At 33.0% G+C, this 19551-nt stretch overlaps 2 protein-coding genes across 2 annotated transcripts; both read left to right on the top strand.

Annotated features, from left to right (window-relative positions):
• The first annotated feature begins 822 nt into the window (after positions 1-822).
• On the top strand, positions 823-8697 carry LOC112020659 (subtilisin-like protease SBT4.14). Its single transcript, XM_024053214.2, has 11 exons — positions 823-1107; positions 1212-1303; positions 1553-1650; positions 1752-1895; positions 2217-2322; positions 4428-4941; positions 6289-6386; positions 6482-6712; positions 6941-7052; positions 7161-7374; positions 8039-8697. The coding sequence occupies exons 1-11, from the start codon at positions 988-990 to the stop codon at positions 8572-8574; spliced, it is 2265 nt and encodes a 754-aa protein (XP_023908982.1). The 5' UTR covers positions 823-987; the 3' UTR covers positions 8575-8697.
• Positions 8698-15460: 6763 nt separating this feature from the next.
• Positions 15461-19204, top strand: LOC112020645 (subtilisin-like protease SBT4.14). The gene is given in 9 exon segments (XM_065773560.1): positions 15461-15474; positions 16070-16596; positions 16847-16870; positions 16873-16942; positions 17038-17201; positions 17204-17261; positions 17333-17444; positions 17554-17767; positions 18465-19204. Coding segments are annotated over 9 exon segments (1725 nt in total). The 3' UTR covers positions 19007-19204.
• The last annotated feature ends 347 nt before the right edge of the window (positions 19205-19551 follow it).

Below are 19551 nucleotides of genomic sequence, written 5' to 3'. Positions count from 1 at the left end.
CGTATGTGAAATTTTTGGCGTATATAGCTGAACTGTTTAGAATCTTTCAATTTACATGAGAGGAATCTATCCTACTTAAACATTGTCATAAAGATAATTTCATATAGAAAAAAAAAAGTTTCTTATAAAATACTCTAAAATAAATTTATAGACATCGGCTAGTTTTAAAATAACACTCAACTATTCTCCTTAAGAAGCTTTTAAGCTACCTTATTTTTACTATTGGATACTCATAGGTTGACTTGCTTGAATTGGAATTCAAGAAAAATGGGTTCCTTGTGTTGTGGTTTCTTCTTTCTTCTCAAGCAAGAATATTTTGAGGTTGTTTAAAAGTTCAGATCTGTAAAATTTTATAATTAAATCAAAGAACATGAGGTAAATTGTTTAAAATTCCGCCATACCAAATTACCAATGCCAATCATCTCACAGATCACAAATTGGTAGGTTCCACTCAAAAGAAGCTGAATTATGAATATCATTTCAATTAGAGTCTTTATTTAAAAGTAAAATTTGGCAATGCAACAAATTGGGGAATATATGGTACAATATATTTATGATGTCTAAAATCCCAACTGAGTGGTTTATGCATGGGCCACCTTAACCTTCTCATATCAATTGTCAAATATTTATGACATTGACTGCTACAGCACAGGAGAACCTGTTATCTTCCTTTTAAGGTTTCCTAACTAAAACCCTGTGCAATCGGAGCTGAAAAAGTCGCATTCAAGTTCCTTTGTCAAAACACTACAGAGGAAATGCAATACTATTAATACACCAACTATTCTAAAACCAACCCTTTATAGCACCATTTTTCATAACTACTCTATGTGATAGATATTGTGACTGTTACTTGTTTACTTTTATATGGATTCATAATTTTTTTTCAATTACTCACAACATGTCACATCAAAGTTATTGTGGCAAAGTTGTATCATAGAAGGGTATGATCTTTGATTTTTTTTTTTTTCTTAATACACAGCACCCTGAATGAGATTATACAAAGCTAATATTGTAAACATGTTCAGAGAAAAAGGTTTCCACGCTAGCACTCTTTGTTTTCTCTTATTCTTGATAGGTCCTGTTGGTGTAATTGGAGATGAGCAAAAGGTATGAATTCTTTGTCTGGATCCATATTATCTAATAACTCTCTCTCTCTCTCTCTCTCTCTCTCTCTCTCTCTCTCTCTCCAATGATCATGTTAAGTTGTACAGAAATTTTACATCATTTACTTGGGAGATCATCCAGTGGACAAAGACCATGCAACTCAAACACACAATCATCTCCTCTCTTCCGTGAAAGGAAGGTAGGTTGACTCAAATAAATAACTTTTTCTATAACATTTTTCATATTTTCATAAGGTGATAACTTGTAATTGCAACAATGTTAATTACGTACGTTCACATTATTCCACCTGATCCCACTTTTACTATTCACCAATTACAAAACATTAGTTATTATGAAAAATGTTAAGAAACTTTTTTATGTTCTTGGACTTAGAATTAATGAACAACCAAAAGGTTTCTTGACTTGATAACATATATGCATGGAACAGCGAAAATGATGTTAAGGAGTCCATGGTCCATAGCTATCATTACAGCCTCAATGCATTTGCCGCAAAATTATCTGAAGATGAAGCCCAAAAGTTGGCAAGTACGTGAAGCTATTGTTATATGTTCCCCAATTATTTGGACTCAGTTATTTATATGATATATTGATTTATAGTAACTGAGTTTTTGTTGTGAATTATACAGGTATGGACCAGGTTTTATCTGTTATCCCGAATCAGTATCACAAGCTGCATACTACAAGATCATGGGACTTTGTCGGATTACCTCAAATTGCAAAAAGAAAATTAAAAACAGAAAGAGACATAGTTGTCGGTCTACTTGATACAGGTTCTTGGATTTTCTTTTTAATTCAACTTTATGGTTTTAGTTTTGTATTTAAAATTTAATAATAGGAAAAAAAATTAGCTCAAAACCGGTTTGTAACAATTTTCCTCCAATCTACTATGTGGTGATCGAAAAAATAATCTGTGTAGTTTAAAATTACGCTTTTTTTTAATGAGTTATGTGATTTGTTTAAATAATACACATGGATAATTTTATAAATTATCACATAGTAGATTAGAGGAGATAACTCTAAATTGGTTAGAAGCTAAACTTTATCCTAAAAAATAAAATATAAAACTGATGCAATTGGTCTACCGCTAACAGGAATTACTCCACAATCTAAAAGCTTTAAGGATGATGGGTTTGGTCCTCCACCCAAAAAATGGAAAGGATCTTGTGGCCACTTTGCTCATTTCTCCGGATGCAACAAGTAAAATTATGTCCTTATTCTTTTGATATGTTTAGCTTACATTTGGCTTATCTTCAGTACTTTTTTAACTGGACATTTCCTTTTATTTTAAATATACAATAACAAGTGATAGTGAATTTTAATCTCTACATTTTATTTAGTTAGTGGATGATTTGACAATTTCTCATTAAAACAAAAGAAGATTACAATTTAAAAAATACTAGAGGTAAGCCAAATCCACTTTTGATGCAATTTTTTTTTCCCAGTATATTTTTTTATGCACCTAGCAATATGAAGCTTTCTCTCTTCATTTTTTCCTAAAACATAGTTCCTTTAGAAATGATCCTCTCTCTCTCTCTCTCTCTCTCTCTCTCTCTCTCTCTTAGGTGAACATCTAGAATTTCTAAACTGAATTTGGATCAACAGAGACACTTTCTTTTGTGCTAAACAAACAAGGAAACCTGAGGAAGCATTAAATCCTGCAATTCGGGTCATTATCGATTGTCAATGCCCATCTATTTTTTGAAACATGGAAAACGATATCACATTTCCTGAAAACATTTCATTTTCAATAATAATAATAATAAATCAATGGCAATTTTGGAAGTACTTGCCAAACCATGAACCATTTTTTCACTGTATGTTCAATAAGGGTCATCAATGGGCCAGGTTGGGCTGGCCTGGCCCATTTTTACTTGGCCCAAGGGCACAATGAGCTAGACATAATGGGCTATTAACTAGTTAAAGGGCCGGGTCGGGCTGAGCCGAAAGAGAAAACCCCAGCCCATGACCCTGCCCATGGGCAATGCCCATTTTGTCTTTAATGGGCTAGGTTACTAAGTTGGGCCTAATGGGCTACCCATGAGATTGTGTTAGCACATTATTTTATTATTTTTAAAAATAAATAATCAATTTTTAATAAGGGAATAATCAATCTATTTTTTTTTTAAAGGAAAGAATCAAAGAATTTAATACTTAATTACAATTTTTTTATCGTCAAATATATTTAATTTTTTTTTAAATAAGGATTCAAATAGTTTTTTATTTTTATCTTTAATAAAAAAATCAAATGGTTAATTCAAATTTGCTAGACTACTAGAAAAATATATATTTAGTAAACTAAATTTAGCACAATTACTTTAAGTATCTTAGTGGTTGGGAGAGTTTTCTTAAGAAATTCTATTACAATATCTCAAGATCAATCCTTCATACACTTCCTATATATTTTTGTTAAAAATTCTAAGTTATTGGAATGGGCAACGGGTTGGGCCAACAAGCTGGGCTACTGGGCTACCGGGTGCCCATGGGCATAAAAACTAGCCCACGGCCTAACCCACTGGGCTAGTGGGCTACTCATGAGCCTCAATAACAACGGGCTGGGCCGCCCATTAGCCCGATGGGCTGCCGGGTTTTTGGGTCGGCCTGTGGGCCATGGGCTATTTGATGACCCTTAAGATTGTTCAAGATAGAAAATGATTTGAGAAAAAAAAAAAAACCAAATTAGGCCTTCCTCAATATTGATAAATCACCTTTATTTATTTTATTTTATTTTTTAGAAACAAATCACCTTTATTACGAATGTGAATGTTGACTCTCAACCCTTTTTTTTTTTTTTTTTTTTTTTTGCTTTATTATGAATGTGCCACAAATTGTGTCAAGTTTTAGTGAAACTCAAACAAAATAATAGAGACATAAGGGAAAAATTATAATTCTAATACATCAAAAAATAGAGTGTAATAAGTTGTAGTCTGGGACATAGACATTAGTGTTTATTCTTTGGAAACTTTCTCCCAAAGAAGAACTTCAACTTAAGATATCTTTAAGTTCAAGTGATAGTTAGTCCAGTGCTAATGATATTATTTTGTTATGTCTCATATAAGTGGTTCATATGTTGTCTTCCCCTCTCCCAATATTTATACCAATTCACCTCTTATTGAATGTTGTTGTGATTTTTAAAACTACAATAAGTAAAAATTTGTAATTCCTATAAATTAAAGCTCAAGGAAGCTATCTTTAACTCAAAATTTTGTAAATACCAAACTCAAAAATATTTTACCACAAACTTATAGTAATTTTCATGACCTGTGTTCTCTCTCTCTGGCAACCTTTCTTTTGGGTACTTGAAGCAAGCTCATAGGAGCCAAATACTTCAAGCTTGATCGCCACCCTGATCCGGCTGACATCTTATCTCCGGTGGATGTCGAAGGCCATGGGACCCACACATCATCAACCTTAGCCGGAAACGTTGTTCCAAATGCAAGCCTCTATGGGCTGGCCAATGGTACAGCACGTGGTGCAGTGCCTTCGGCTAGGGTAGCCGTGTACAAGGTCTGTTGGGTCAGCTCCGGGTGCTCGGATATGGATATACTTGCTGCTTTTGATGCTGCTGCGTACGATGGTGTGGATGTTATATCAATTTCTATCGCTGGAGGGTCTCCAAATTACACGACTGGCTCTATATCAATCGGTGCATTTCATGCCATGAAGAAGGGTATTATCACTGTGGCATCTGCTGGAAATAATGGACCATCTCTATCATCTGTGTCGAATAGTGCACCTTGGATCCTAACCGTGGCAGCTAGTGGCATTGATAGGGATTTTAGGAGCAAAGTTCATTTGGGAAATGGAAGGAACATCACAGTAAGTAATTACTATTTTTTCATAAAGCTGTTAAAAATAATATTTTTATTCTTTATTTTACTTTAATCTATGTATTGCATATACAAACCATCGGTAAGTAATATATTTAAAATAAGACAAAGTTTCTCTCCAAAATAACTTAAAGAGAAACCTTTCAAAATTCTCACTAAAAAATTGACATAGCTATATATTTTGAAAATTTAGTTATTAGATTGTATGTTTTTTATAATTTTAACATGTTTATCAAATTTTGTTTAAATAGGATGTTAATTACTATTCGATCTAAAAACTTATTTTCTATTTATAATTCAATACTACAAAAATTTCAAATTTAAATATTTAATTGATGATATAGCATGGTAAATATAATAATAAAAAATGCAATTTAACAATTGACATGTCAAAATTTACATCCAATAAAAAAATATAAAGGAAGTTTGTATGATTTCTTTCCAAATTAACTTGGAGAGAAATTTTGTCCTAATAAAACCTACCATTATAACAACAAAACTTTATTCTCAAAATTTTGGAGTCAGCTATAGATCCTCAAAATATTAGCCAAAGTCGGCCACATATATTTTTTCCTCCATTTTATTATATTTGAAGTTATACTTTATGTCAATTATTTAATTGACATGTTATTTTTTTATTATTTCTATTAACGTTATTTTTGGTCTTCTTCTATCATTTTTTCCCTTAACCTAAAAAATAAAAAGTACCATTGTTGAACTAAATTAAATGTAATTCATATCTTCAAAAATAAGTCTTTATCTAATAATATTAATTAAATTAGCATATATAAAATAAAACCATACAAGGTAGGCCCTTTTAAAAAAAATTAATCAACTAAACTTGTATGGCAACATTCTCTCTCTCTCTCTCTCTCTCTCTCTCTCTCTCTCTCTCTCTCATATTTATTTATCTCATTTAATTCTAAATAACTGTATTTATTCTTGAAATAGCAAGTTTTGCTTCATCTTCTTCTTTTTTTCTTTTTTTTTAACATTTTTATAATTCAATAATTAAAAGAGAAGATGGAAGATTTGAACTTTAAAAAACTCTGTGGATAGACCTAGATACGGGTTAGGGGGCATATATGGCACCCCTCCCTTTAAAAAAAAAAAAAAAAAGACTAGTAAATATATGTAGAGAATTAAAAACTTTCCCCTAAAATGTATATTCTTGCCTCTTCTATAAAATTTACAAATTGATCCATGAAACTCCAAAGAAAAACACAAAAAATTCTGGTTCAATTCTTTTGAACCAACAATAATAAGGACAAATAAAAAATACCATGATTTTCATTAACTTTGTTAGTTTACTATTTTATCATCCAACTTCATGCAGGGGCATGGGATCAGCGCATTCAATCCAGGAAAGGAATTATACCCACTTATCAGTGGGGCTGATGCGGCCCGTAGCGCTTCAACCAAGGAAGATGCAGTGTAAGTATTTTTCATTTGCTCATCCAGCAGAAGTGTATAAGCGGAAAAATTCACAAAAAGAGTTATATACTTAGAACCTTTTTGTAATGTAACAGGTACTGTATGGAAGGCTCGTTAGACCCTGCCAAGGTTAAGGGAAGGCTTGTTTACTGCAAATTAGCTGAGGCTGGTTCTGAATCTGTTGTTAAAGGAATTGGTGGGGTTGGCGCTATAATTGAAAGTGATCAATTTCTTGATTTTGATGTTGCCAAAATTTTCATGGCACCTGGAACCATTGTGAATGGTACCATAGGCGAATTCATCAATGAGTACACAAAGTCCACAAAGTAATAATTCATGGTGTTTTTTTTCTCTCATATAATGCCTTTACCGTATGTTGCTGATGACAAATTCAAAATTCTTAACAAAAGAAAAAAAAAAATGAAAATGATAGTCAATAGGGAAAAGTTGCGTTACACTTAGAACATAATCCCTGATGAAATTCCTGATATGTTTGGTTATTTATTTAACAGAGTAGTAATCAAGTAATTGACTTAATTTCTTGTTCAATGTAGAACACCATCAGCAGTGATATACAGGACCCGTGCAACAAAAAAAGCACCTGCTCCATTTGTGCCTTTATTTTCATCTCGTGGTCCAAATCCAGGATCATTGCACATTCTCAAGGTATAGATTTTGTTGTTTCATCCAAAGGTATATATAAATCAAAGACCCTTTATCCTTTCTGCTTGGCTTAGACATAAATGTTTCTGTTTCCTATGTGCCATGGTACAGCCTGATATTGCAGCACCCGGTGTTAACATCTTGGCAGCTTTTACACCTCTGAGGTCGCTCACTGGATTGAAAGGTGACACCCAATTTTCAGAATTTTCAATCTTGTCTGGGACTTCCATGGCATGTCCTCACATTGCTGGAGTGGCTGCCTATGTGAAGTCATTCCACCCTGCCTGGAGTCCAGCTGCAATCAAATCTGCCATCTTAACCACAGGTAATTAATCAAAAGAATAGACTAAGGTAATGACATTTGTTATTATGCCTCATGTCTATGCCTCCAACCTAACCTCCTACTCACAGGTTTCTACCTATTTCCAAAAAAGAAAATAGGACAAAAATTTTCACAATCTTTTTCATAATTATTGAGATGATATATTGTAATTGGTATTACTAAAAGTAAAATCAATGGTGAACTTATGTGAAAAATAATGTTGCTCTAATCATAATTTATCATATTAACATTGTGTGAAAGTGATATTAACCCAATCACAATTTGTCATGACAACAATTATGAAAAAATTATAAATTGTTGTGTTGTATCCTTTGTAAATCTATTTTGTTTTAAGCATAATCCATGGATTTTGTACAATCAATTAAAATGAAAATAAAAATAAAAATAAAAAAGACCTTACGAATTGACTTAATAATGTAATTGGTCATGTCACATCAACAACATAATACAAAAAAATTTTAATTAATTTTTTGTACTGCATTTAAAAATCGATACAACTGCTTATCTTGTAAAATTTGTATACCCTTAATATCACTCTTAGAAAAATTGACTTCTATTAATCTGAAGAATTCTTCAATAATTACTCATTAATTACTTTCCTTAATGCTTAACATCTTTATGGCTGACACTTGCAATCTTGACCAAGCAAAACCTATGAGCCGGAGGGTGAACGAAGATGGAGAATTTGCCTTTGGTGCTGGTCAAGTGAACCCAACTAGAGCTGTGAACCCTGGCATAGTCTATGACATGGATGAAATGAGTTACATCCAATTCTTATGCAGAGAGGGCTACAGTGGATCCAATTTACCAGTCCTCGTTGGTCAACCCATAAACTGTTCCAAAATCGTTCCTGGACTTGGCTCTGATGCTCTCAACTATCCCACAATGCAACTTAGCTTGAAAAACAAGCAAGAGCCAACAATAGGTGTTTTCCGAAGAAGAGTTACCAATGTTGGTCAAGCCATATCCATCTACAATGCTACCATTATAGCTCCCAAAGGAGTTGAAATCACTGTTAAGCCCATGACACTCTCCTTCACTAGAGTCTTGCAGAAGCGTAGCTTCAAGGTGGTTGTGAAGGCACAACCAACTATGTCAATGGTCTCTGCAGGTTCACTTGTATGGAAGAGTTCCCGTCACACTGTAAGAAGCCCTATTGTCATTTATAGTCCACAAAGTTGATGCTTATACTAAATACTTTGAATTACAAGTGTTTAGTGCAAACCATATTTTGTGTTGTTCTTGATTGGAAATCACTCAAGAACAATTATTGGACATTGATAAAGAAAATATGGGTTCGGTACAGCCTAACTTAATATGATTTTTTTTTTTTTTTTTTTAAGAAATGCACAAATTAATGATAAAAATGAGAAAAATCAAGTGCACAAATGATCGAGCAAGAAATATAAATGATTACAACTTACTTAATAATTTAAGAATACAAGTACAAACTTAAATTAACAAGCCTAATAATTAGATTACAAGAGCCTGCTCCTAAATTACTGGAGAGTATGGACATCCCTAGAAGTGTGAATTGATTTGCCTACATCCATGCTCGTATGGACATCCCTAAAAGCATAGATTGATCTCTCTTGATAAAGGTTGGAAAGCTTTCTTCTAAAACCAAATCTTCTATGTGGCAATAGATAGTAGTTATTTCCAGTAAACCAAGGAGGGGTAGTTATTTGTATTAAATAACTACAATTTACAGATGTTATCCTTTTGTCAAATATTTTCCACATGACATAAGTACTCTTAAAATTTATTTTCTTATAAACAACAAGAAAAAAATGAAAGAGTTAAAGACTCTAAATAATAAAAGGTGAAGGTGGTCTAGTATGCTCTTTACCAGTCTCGTATACATGTATGCTTATGTATGATAGCAATTTTTAACTATGTCCTAAGCTTCACTGAAGCTCAAAAGATAGTTAAAAATTTCTTGCTTATGTAAGAATGAAAGCATTTACATTGCTTGCGTTGTCACTATAATTATCCCGGCTTTTGTATACTGCATGTCTGGCTTAAGAAAAATCTTGCATACTCGAGATCAAACCTGAGGACAAAGAAGAACCCACAGCTACAAATTAGGCCATCATCGTGAATTTTTGTTAGTAAGATCATGATTTGCATGATATATCATGATATACGCCTTTTTTTTAAAAGAAAAAAGAAAAGAAAGAAAAGGCAAGGAAATAAAATGATGGGATTTCATATTGGGGATGAGTTTCAAACAAGTAAACATTGAACATTTTTTTTTTTTAATAATTAAATAATTACAATGGAGGGATTTGAACCTCAGTAGAGTTATAAGAAAGGTTAATTTAACAATAGTTGTGGATTGGGATATGCATAATATGTAAGAATTTGCTACCCACTTAATAGCACTGTGTTGGGGGAGTGAAACACGTTAGGGAGACATTAATTAAAAGGTTAATATTATAGGGACATCACTTAAGCCAAAAAACTTAAGTCTGTGAGCAAATTCTTACACATATTTTTTTTTTAAGAAAAGGCAAGGAAAGAATGATGAGATTTCATATTGGGGATGAGTTTCAAACTACTAAAAATTTAATTACAATGGAGGAAGGAGGGTTCAAACCGCAGTTGAGTCCTTGACCGGGGTGCACACATTGATCTATTGGTGGTTCTGTAGCCTAGCCTGAAAGGCAAGTACTTGGGCTCCCAGAGCCCAATTGACCTCAAATTTAGGTTGTTCTTCAAGCAACTATAATGGAAATCGAATGGCAATTGGGAGCGTATTGGCTTCAGTTTGGTCTAATTGAGGGATAAAGGTGGGTGGTACTGGAGTTTCCGCTTTTTCTTAGGGATAAGGTTAGGGCTTTAAGGAGAGAGAAGGTGTGTGAGGAGCATGAGGGAGACTGAGAGTGATGGTGGTTTTTGGTGGGAGGAATGAATTTTAGGGACATTTCTTTAAGGTTTAAACAGGGTTTTACACTTCAATGTTTTTACAGCTTGATTGGGTTTTTGAAAGTCTTTTGTTGTGAATTGTGACAACATTTGTTTTTGAAACTTTGGGCCTTTTTATAGTAGTTTGGATCAAATTACAGAAAATCGGTCTTGCTTTCAAATTCAGCAACTAAAGTAGCGTCATTTTGTAATAGTGTCCATTTTAGGCTTTCAAAGTTGTATGGATTTAAACTTTGAAAAATTTTCTACTAAATCTTGCCTCAAACTGCCAATTTTAGATTATTAACTTGGTTTAATGGAAAGGTGTTTAGGTAAAGCATGGATACTTTAAATCCTTTAACATGCCTGTGTATCAGGCACATTAGGGATAGTTTTACATGCATGTCCTCAATGAGTTGGAAGGAAAGGGTTAAAAAAAGAAAACTTCTAATTTAACTAACACCTCCTCTCCTAATAAGTTCTAGATCAAAGAGTATGGTCATGTGTTCAAAATTCATTGGTGTGTGTAATTTACTAATAAAAAATTATTTAATTCAAAATTCCATTTAAAAATAAAATTCTTATAGTTATATATTTTGAAAAAATAAAATGAACACAAAGTATGCCTATAAATAAATAAAATATGTATACTGATTATAATTAATTAATTAATTGTGGTATTCCTACCATGTTGTTTCCTAATTTGTTAAGCATTGTTGTGTCACTTTGTCCTACGTCGTGCTGTGTCATGTTCATGTCTATATTTCCTAGATATTTACATTTTAATAAGTCTATAGAAAATGAGAAATTTAGAGAATTTTTACGTATTCCAATTTTTCTTTGAGTTGTGGTGGATGAAAATGAGGTGAATGATATAACTTTATGTGAGAGAATTTGTGAAAATCTTATGTGAAATTTTTGGTGTATGCAGTTGAACTGTTACTCTTTCTATTTGCTTTTGAAAATGAGAGGACTCTATCCTACTAAACATAGCATATTATTATTGTGTACTCATCTTGATGTCTCTCTCACATTTAACATCGTGATGAATGAAAACAAGTAAATAGATTAAACTCTGATTTTTTCCCCTTCATCTTCTCTTTGGTTTACATTAGGTGTGAGGAAGGTAATTAATTAGATTTTGAAGAGAATGCTTATATAAATGCTGACACAACCTATATATCTAACTCCACACCAACCTTTTCCCCCTGTTTATTGCTGTTGTTTGAGTCCAAATTTTTTATTTTGATATCAGTCACTTACTCCTTTTCTTCTTATTAGATAGGTAAAATTTAAAATAAAACTCAACTATTCTCCACCAAGAAGCTTTTAAGCTACCTTATTTTTACTATATACTGATAGGTTGACTTGCTTGAATTGGAATTCAAGAAAAATGGGTTCCTTTATGTTGTGGTTTCTTTTTTGTTCACAAACAAATCCTCCTTTGAATTTGACACTGATATTTTGAGGTTATTTAGAAGTTTCAGATCTGTAAAATTTTATAATTTCACATTAAGCTTGAATCAAAGAAACATGATGTAAATTGTTTCAAAATACCGCCATAACAATGCCAATCATCTTACAGATCATAAATTGGTGGGTTCCACTCAAGAAAAGTTGAAGATCATTTCCATTTTGAGTATTTATTTAAGAAATAAATTTTGGCAAGGCAAAAAGTTGGGGAATGTTACAACATATTTATGGACAACTTCTACCCGCTCATATCAATTTTTAATATATTGTTGGTTAATTAATATGAATAATTTCAGAATTGGTGTAGGCTTAAATATGTCATGGCCCACATATGATAGACCAACCATATATAAATCCTTAAATGGATCATTCTTGTAACAAATTTATGAAACAGACTGAAACAGAAGTGCAATGTTCAGCAAAGTTTCTCCAAAAGAAGCAAGCTAGCCTAGGCCATATTATGACATTGACAACAGCACAAGAGAACCAGAAATTCATGTTATCTTTCTTTTAAGGTTTCCTAACCAAAACGCTGAGCAATAAGAGCTGAAAAAGTCAAGTTCACGTCTCGTACTCTTATCCACAAACTGCTTTTGTTATTGCTTTTTTTTTTTTTTTTTTTTTTTTTTTTTTTTTTTTTTTTTTCTCTCTCTCTCTCTCTCTCTCTCTCTCTCTCTCTCTCTCTCTCTCTCTCTCTCTCTCTCTCGGCAATGATCATGTAAGTTGTGCAGAAATTTTACATTGTTTACTTGGGAGATCGTCCAGTGGACAAAGACAATGCAACTAAAACACATGTCCATCTCCTCTCTTCCGTGAAAGGAAGGTAGGTCGATTTTGTCTGTAAATAACATTTTTTGCAATTTCTTATGGTAACAACTTGTAATTCCAACAATATCATGTTCACATTATTCTACTACTATCTCACATTTATTATACACCAATTATAAAAGGTCACATTAGTTGTTATGAAATTTTTTATGTCATAAACTCAGTTTAAAATATTAGTATTACTATTTTTGTGTGTGTTCTAATAAATATTACTGTTTACTCAAAAATAATAATAAACACGCGTGTTTATTTGGTATATTTATGCAGTTGAATAACCAAAAGTTTTTTTTTTTTTTTGACTTTATAACTTGTATGCATGGAACAGCCAAATTGATGCTAAGGACTCCATGGTCTATAGCTATTGTAACAGCTTCAATGCATTTGCCGCAAAATTATACGAAGATGAAGCCCAAAAGTTGGCAAGTACGTGAAGCTATTGTTATATATGTTCCCCACTTATTTGGATTCAATTATTCATATGATATATTGATTTATAGTAATTGAGTTTTTGTTGTGAATTATATATATAGGTATGGACCAGGTGTTTTCTGTGATCCCGAATCGGTATCACAAGCTACATACTACAAGATCATGGGATTTTTCCGGGTTAACTCAAACTGCAAAAAGAAAATTAGAAACAGAAAGAGACATAATTGTCGGTCTACTTGATACAGGTTATTGGAATTTGTCTTTAATTCAACTTAATGGATTTATTAGTTTTGTATTTAAAATTTAGAAATAGGAAAAAAAATTTAGCTCAAAACCGGTTTGTAACTATCTTCCTCTCCAACCTACTATGTGACGATTAAAAAGATTATCTATGTGTAGATTTAATTACACAAATTTTTTAATGAGTTATGTAACTTGTTTAAATAATATTAATACACATATATGGATAGTGCATAAGAAAAATCACAGACTTTTAAAATAAGTTATATGACTTATTTAAGTAATACACATGAATAGGTTTATAAATTGTTACATGGTAAGTTAAAGAAGATTGCACAAAACCAGTTTGAAGTTAAACTTTGTACTAAAAAATAAAATATAAAACTGATGTAACTCGTCTACAGGGATTACTCCACAATCTAAGAGCTTTAAGGATGATGGGCTTGGTCCTCCACCCAAAAAATGGAAAGGATCTTGTGACCAGTTTGCTAATTTTTCCGGATGCAACAAGTAAAATCCTGTCCTAATTCTTTTGATGCACTTTGTTTTTTTCGCTGAATATTTTTGTATGCACCTAGCAATATAAAGCTAACCCTCTTCATTTTTTTTTTTTCCTAAAAAATAGTTCCTTCATAAAAAAAAATTAAAAAGGAAAAGAGCCTTAGGAATAGAACATATGTGTCCCACACTTTATGGGGGAGGGCTTTGCATATGATCTTCTCTGAAGATACTTTCTAGAGTATTTGTAGAATGCTAAATGATCTTATGACCTAATGACATTTGTCTCTTTCATGTGGGGTTTAGTTTTTATTTTTATTTTTTTGCTAGTGTTAATAGAATCCAATTCCAAAACTCATTCTTAGAAATTTGAGAAGGCCCTTTTCAAGGAAATTTCAATGATTGAATCGGGCCTCATTTCTTGAAATGCAAGAAAAACAAGATTTTATATTTTTTTTTTATGGCAATGACTGTTTCGAGAAATTAATTGAGAATAATTTGTGAAAACATCCTACGAGACAAGTTTTATGCATCAATTTAGATTTATGTGTCTCAACTGAAGGTGCATTTTTTTTTTCTGTCACTACTGCATCGACTCTTAAAATTACTTTTAGTATCAAAATTATCCTCTTATGAAAACGCGTTGCAATTAGCATCCATATTTTGGTAGCAGTTAACAATTAGCTAGCTTTTTTTGAAAATCATTTCAGAAACGATCTTATCGCTCTTTCTCTTAGGCCAACATCTAGAATTTTTTAAAATGAATTTGGATCAACAGAGACACTTTCTTTTTTTGTGCTAAACAAACAATAAAACCTGAGGAAGCATTAAATCTTACCATTTGGGTAATTCTCAATTGTTAATGTCCATGTATGTTTTGAAACATAGAAAATGATATCACATTCCCTGAAAGCATGTCATTTTCAATAATAATAAAATCAATGATAATTTTAGAAGTGCATGCCAAACCATAAACCATTTTTTTCCCTGTATGTTCAAGATGGAAAATGATTATTGAAAATAATACCAAATTAGGCCTTCTTCAATATTTATAAATCACCTTTAATATGAATGTGCCGTAAATGGTGCCAAGTTTTAGTGAAACTCAAATAAATAAATAAATAGAGCCACAAGGGTAGAGTTATAATCAAGGGAGTCAATACCGTACCGGAGGCTGTACCGGTTTGCCCAGTGGTACGGTATATTTCGGATACCGGTCAATACCGGTGTACCGTTTCGGGTTTACCGCTATTTTTTATATTTTTAAATAAATAAATATATATATATATATGTATGTGTGTGTATATATATTATAATAAATATAAAAGTTTACCATAAAACATTTCCTTAATTCAAAACTAATTATTTATAATTTTAGACTTTAGTATCAATTAAAAGGAAAAAAAAAAACACAATATAAAAAATAGAAAGCTTAAAAGTTATCATTGCATACTAAGAAAACAAATAATACTAATAAGTTAATGCAAATAACTTATCATTCTATCCTAACAAAAATTCAAAAATTACAAAACTTAAAAAAAAAAAAAAAAAAAAAAAAAAAAAAACATTTTTCTGTACTGGCCGGTACGCCCGGTATCGGCCGGTATTGCCCGAAATTGGCCGGTATGGCCGGTACATGGCCGGTACAGCCGGTATTTAAACCGGTACGAAACGTTAATGTTTTGATACCGGAATGCAACCGGTACGGTATGTACCGGCCGGTACAGCCGGTACCGGTACGGTATCGACTTCCTTGGTTATAATCCTAAACATCAAAAAGTAAAGTGTAATAAGTTGTTGTTTGAGATATAGACATTAGTGTTTAATGTTTATATTTTGGTCATTTTGTCCCAAAAAAAAGACTTCAACTTAAGATATCGTCAAGTTTAAGTGGTGGTTAATCTAATGGTAATGATATTTTTTGTGAAGTCTTATGTTAATAGCTCAAACATTGACCACCTCTCTTCTACTCTCTACACCAATTCACGTGGTTCTGATTTCTTAAAACTACAATGATAATAAATTAAAAGTTGTAATTCGTATAAATTAAAGCTCAAAGAGAAGCTATCTTTATTTAGACCCAGTAAATACCAAACTCAAAAATATTTTCAATGTCCAACTTTCTCTCCCCCAATGAGTTAAATTGATGTCTTTCTTAAACCAAAACATACGTTACATATTAATAATTCTGTTTTTCTAATTCATAGACATTTATAGTAATTTTTATGATGTGGGAGTTGCATTGCATGGCCTAACCTAGGTGTTCTTTCTCTCTGACCACCTTTCTTTTGGGTACTTGAAGCAAGCTCATAGGAGCAAAATACTTCAAGCTCGATCGTGTCCCAGATCCGGCTGACATCTTCTCTCCGGTGGACGTCGATGGCCATGGGACCCACACATCGTCAACCTTAGCCGGAAACGTTGTTCCAAATGCAAGCCTCTATGGGCTGGCCAATGGTACAGCACGTGGTGCAGTGCCTTCGGCTAGGGTAGCCATGTACAAGGTGTGTTGGGTCAGCTTTGGGTGCTCGGATATGGATATACTTGCTGCTTTTGATGCTGCTGCGTATGATGGTGTGGATGTTATATCAATTTCTATTGGTGGAGGGACTGTAAATTACACGACTGACTCTATATCAATCGGTGCATTTCATGCCATGAAGAAAGGTATTATCACTGTGGCATCAGCTGGAAATGATGGACCAAAGCCAGCTTCTGTGTCGAATAGTGCACCTTGGATCCTAACCGTGGCAGCTAGTGGCATTGATAGGGATTTTAGGAGCGAAGTTCATTTGGGAAATGGAAGGAACATCACAGTAATTACTATCTGTTAAAAATAAGAACTATTTTTATTTATTTTACGTATTATTGCATAGACAAACTACAGATAAACAATATATTTAAAAATTTTAGCCTCAAAAATTTGGGGTAAGCTATAAATCCTCAACAAAGTTTGAAAATGTTTTTGGTTGGAACAGCAGCAGATTCCAACCAGTTGAGCTACAAAGCTATTAGCACTTATATTTTCAAAGAATTCAACATTTATTTTTGTACTAATTTATTATCCAACTCTATGCAGGGCTTGGGGTCAGCATATTCAATCCAAAAAGGAATTATACCCACTTATTAGAGGGGCTGATGCGGCCCTTAACACTGAAAGCAAGGAGAGAGCATTGTAAGTACTTTTCATTTGTTCATCAATCGAAAGTATGTAAGTGGAAAATTTCCCAAAAAGAATTATATACTTAGAACCTTTTGGTAATGTAACAGGTTCTGTACGGAAGACTCGTTAGACCCTGACATGGTTAAGGGAAGGCTTGTTTACTGCAAATTAGGAAGGAGGGGTTCTGATTCTGTTGTTAAAGGAATTGGTGGGGTTGGCACTATAATTGAAAGTGATCAAATTTATGATGCTGCCGAAATTTTCATGGCACCCGAACCATGGTAGATGGTTCCATAGGCGAAGTCATCGATGACTACTTGAAGTCCACAAAGTAATTATTCATGATATATTTAATTGACATAGATAAATTAAGGAATTGACTTAATTTCTTGTTCAATGTAGAACACCATCAGCAGTGATATACAGGACCCATGCAACAAAAAGGACACCTGCTCCATTTGTGGCTGCATTTTCATCTCGTGGTCCAAATCCAGGATCATTGCACATTCTCAAGGTATAGATTTTGTTGTTTCATTAAAAAGTATAAATCAAAGACCCTCTATCACTTCCTTTCTGCTTGGCTTTGAGATAAATGTTTCTGTTTCCTATGTGCTGTGGTACAGCCTGATATTGCAGCACCCGGTGTTAACATCTTGGCAGCTTTTACACCTATGAGGTCGCTCACCGGATTGAAAGGTGACACCCAATTTTCAGACTTTACAATTATGTCTGGGACTTCCATGGCATGTCCACACATTGCTGGAGTGGCTGCCTATGTTAAGTCATTCCACCCAGATTGGAGCCCAGCTGCAATCAAATCTGCCATCTTGACCACAGGTAATAACTAAAAAGAATAGGCCAAGGTATTTTGGATAATGTTTACTATTTTTTGTGTTTTAGTCAAAGGACACATTAGCATTCAAGTGATAACCTAATGATAATGACATCTTTTATCGTGTCACATATCTGTGATTCGAACTCTCTCTGCCTCTCTACAACTATCTACTTATTTTTGAAAGAAATTATAACTTAAAAAGTTTCAATCTTTTTCATAATTATTGAACTAACATGTTGTGATTTGTGCTCATAAAAGTAATATCAATGATGAGCCCACAATAAAGTAATAATGTTGCTCCAATAACAATTTTTCATGTTTACAATCGTATGAAAGTGATGTCTCGATCACAATTTATCATGTCAACAATTATGAAAAAATTATGAATTATTGTTTCCTCAACAAAAGTACAAACAGTTTATTTTTAAGCATGCTCTAGGAATTTTGTGCCATCGAATTTTAGTACCAAAAAAAAAAAAAAAAAAACTTACAAACTCATATCAACAACATAATGAATAAAAATTTTAACTATTTTTGTGTATTGCATTTAAAAATCGATTCAAACACTTATGTTGTTGTATACCCCTAACATCACTCCTGGGACGATTGACATCTATTAATCCGAAGAATTCTTTTGTAATTACTTTCCTTAATGCTTAACTTCTTCATGGCTGACACTTCCTTGCAATCCTGGTCAAGCAAAACCTATAAGCCGGAGGGTGAATGACGATGGAGAATTTGCCTTTGGTGCTGGTCAAATGAACCCAACGAGAGCTGTGAACCCTGGCTTAATCTATGACATGGATGAAATGAGTTACATCCAATTCTTATGCAGAGAGGGCTACAGTGGATCCACTTTGCCAATCTTAGTTGGTCCGCAACACATGAACTGCTCCAAAATCATTCCTGGACTTGGCTATGATGCCCTCAACTATCCCACAATGCAACTTAGCTTGAAAAACAAGCAAGAGATAACAACAGGTGTTTTCCGAAGAAGAGTTACCAATGTTGGTCAAGCCATATCCATATACAATGCCACCATTATAGCTCCCAAAGGAGTTGAAATCACTGTTAAGCCCATGACTCTCTCCTTCACTCGCGTCTTGCAGAAGCGTAGCTTTAAGGTTGTTGTGAGGGCAAATCCAAAAATGTCAAGCATAATGGTCTCAGGTTCACTTGTATGGAAAAGCTCCCGTCACACTGTGAAGAGCCCTATTGTCATTTATGGTCCACAAGGTTGATACTCATACTAAATACTGTGAATTACAGGAAAGAATGAAAGAGTTAAGAGTCTGAATGATAAAAGGTGAAGATTGGTCTAACGTGCTCTTTACCAGCCTGTACATGTAATATATGCATAGCAATTTGAACTATGTTCTAAGCTTCACTTGATGATTAATTTCTCTAAATTAATTAAGTTGATCTGTTATATTTTCTTAGCTATTTGTTGGTCAATTTTATACATTAGTGCAACTATATGGAGATAAAGTATAAATCTCCTGACTATAATAATTGATATTGATAAACTCCAATTGAGTAGTTAATACAACATCTAAGATACCACTTGATCCAAAAGATTTAAACTTATGAGTTTGGGTCTAACTGTTTTATATTAATCATTCACCATTCTTATTAGTACTCAATGTGGGATTTCACTCCTTAACAAACCATACTATTCATACATAAATATCACAATACGAACAAAAATCAAAATTTTCAATCAAAACTTCATATATTGTATATATTATGTAACATTATTAATTGTTGATGTTAGACACGGTCTTGC

Source organism: Quercus suber, unplaced genomic scaffold, assembly GCF_002906115.3.
Source record: "Quercus suber isolate HL8 unplaced genomic scaffold, Cork oak 2.0 scaffold_76, whole genome shotgun sequence".
Taxonomy (NCBI): domain Eukaryota; kingdom Viridiplantae; phylum Streptophyta; class Magnoliopsida; order Fagales; family Fagaceae; genus Quercus; species Quercus suber.
Note: the sequence above shows the minus strand (reverse complement) of the source record. Positions and strands in the feature narration are given on the sequence as shown.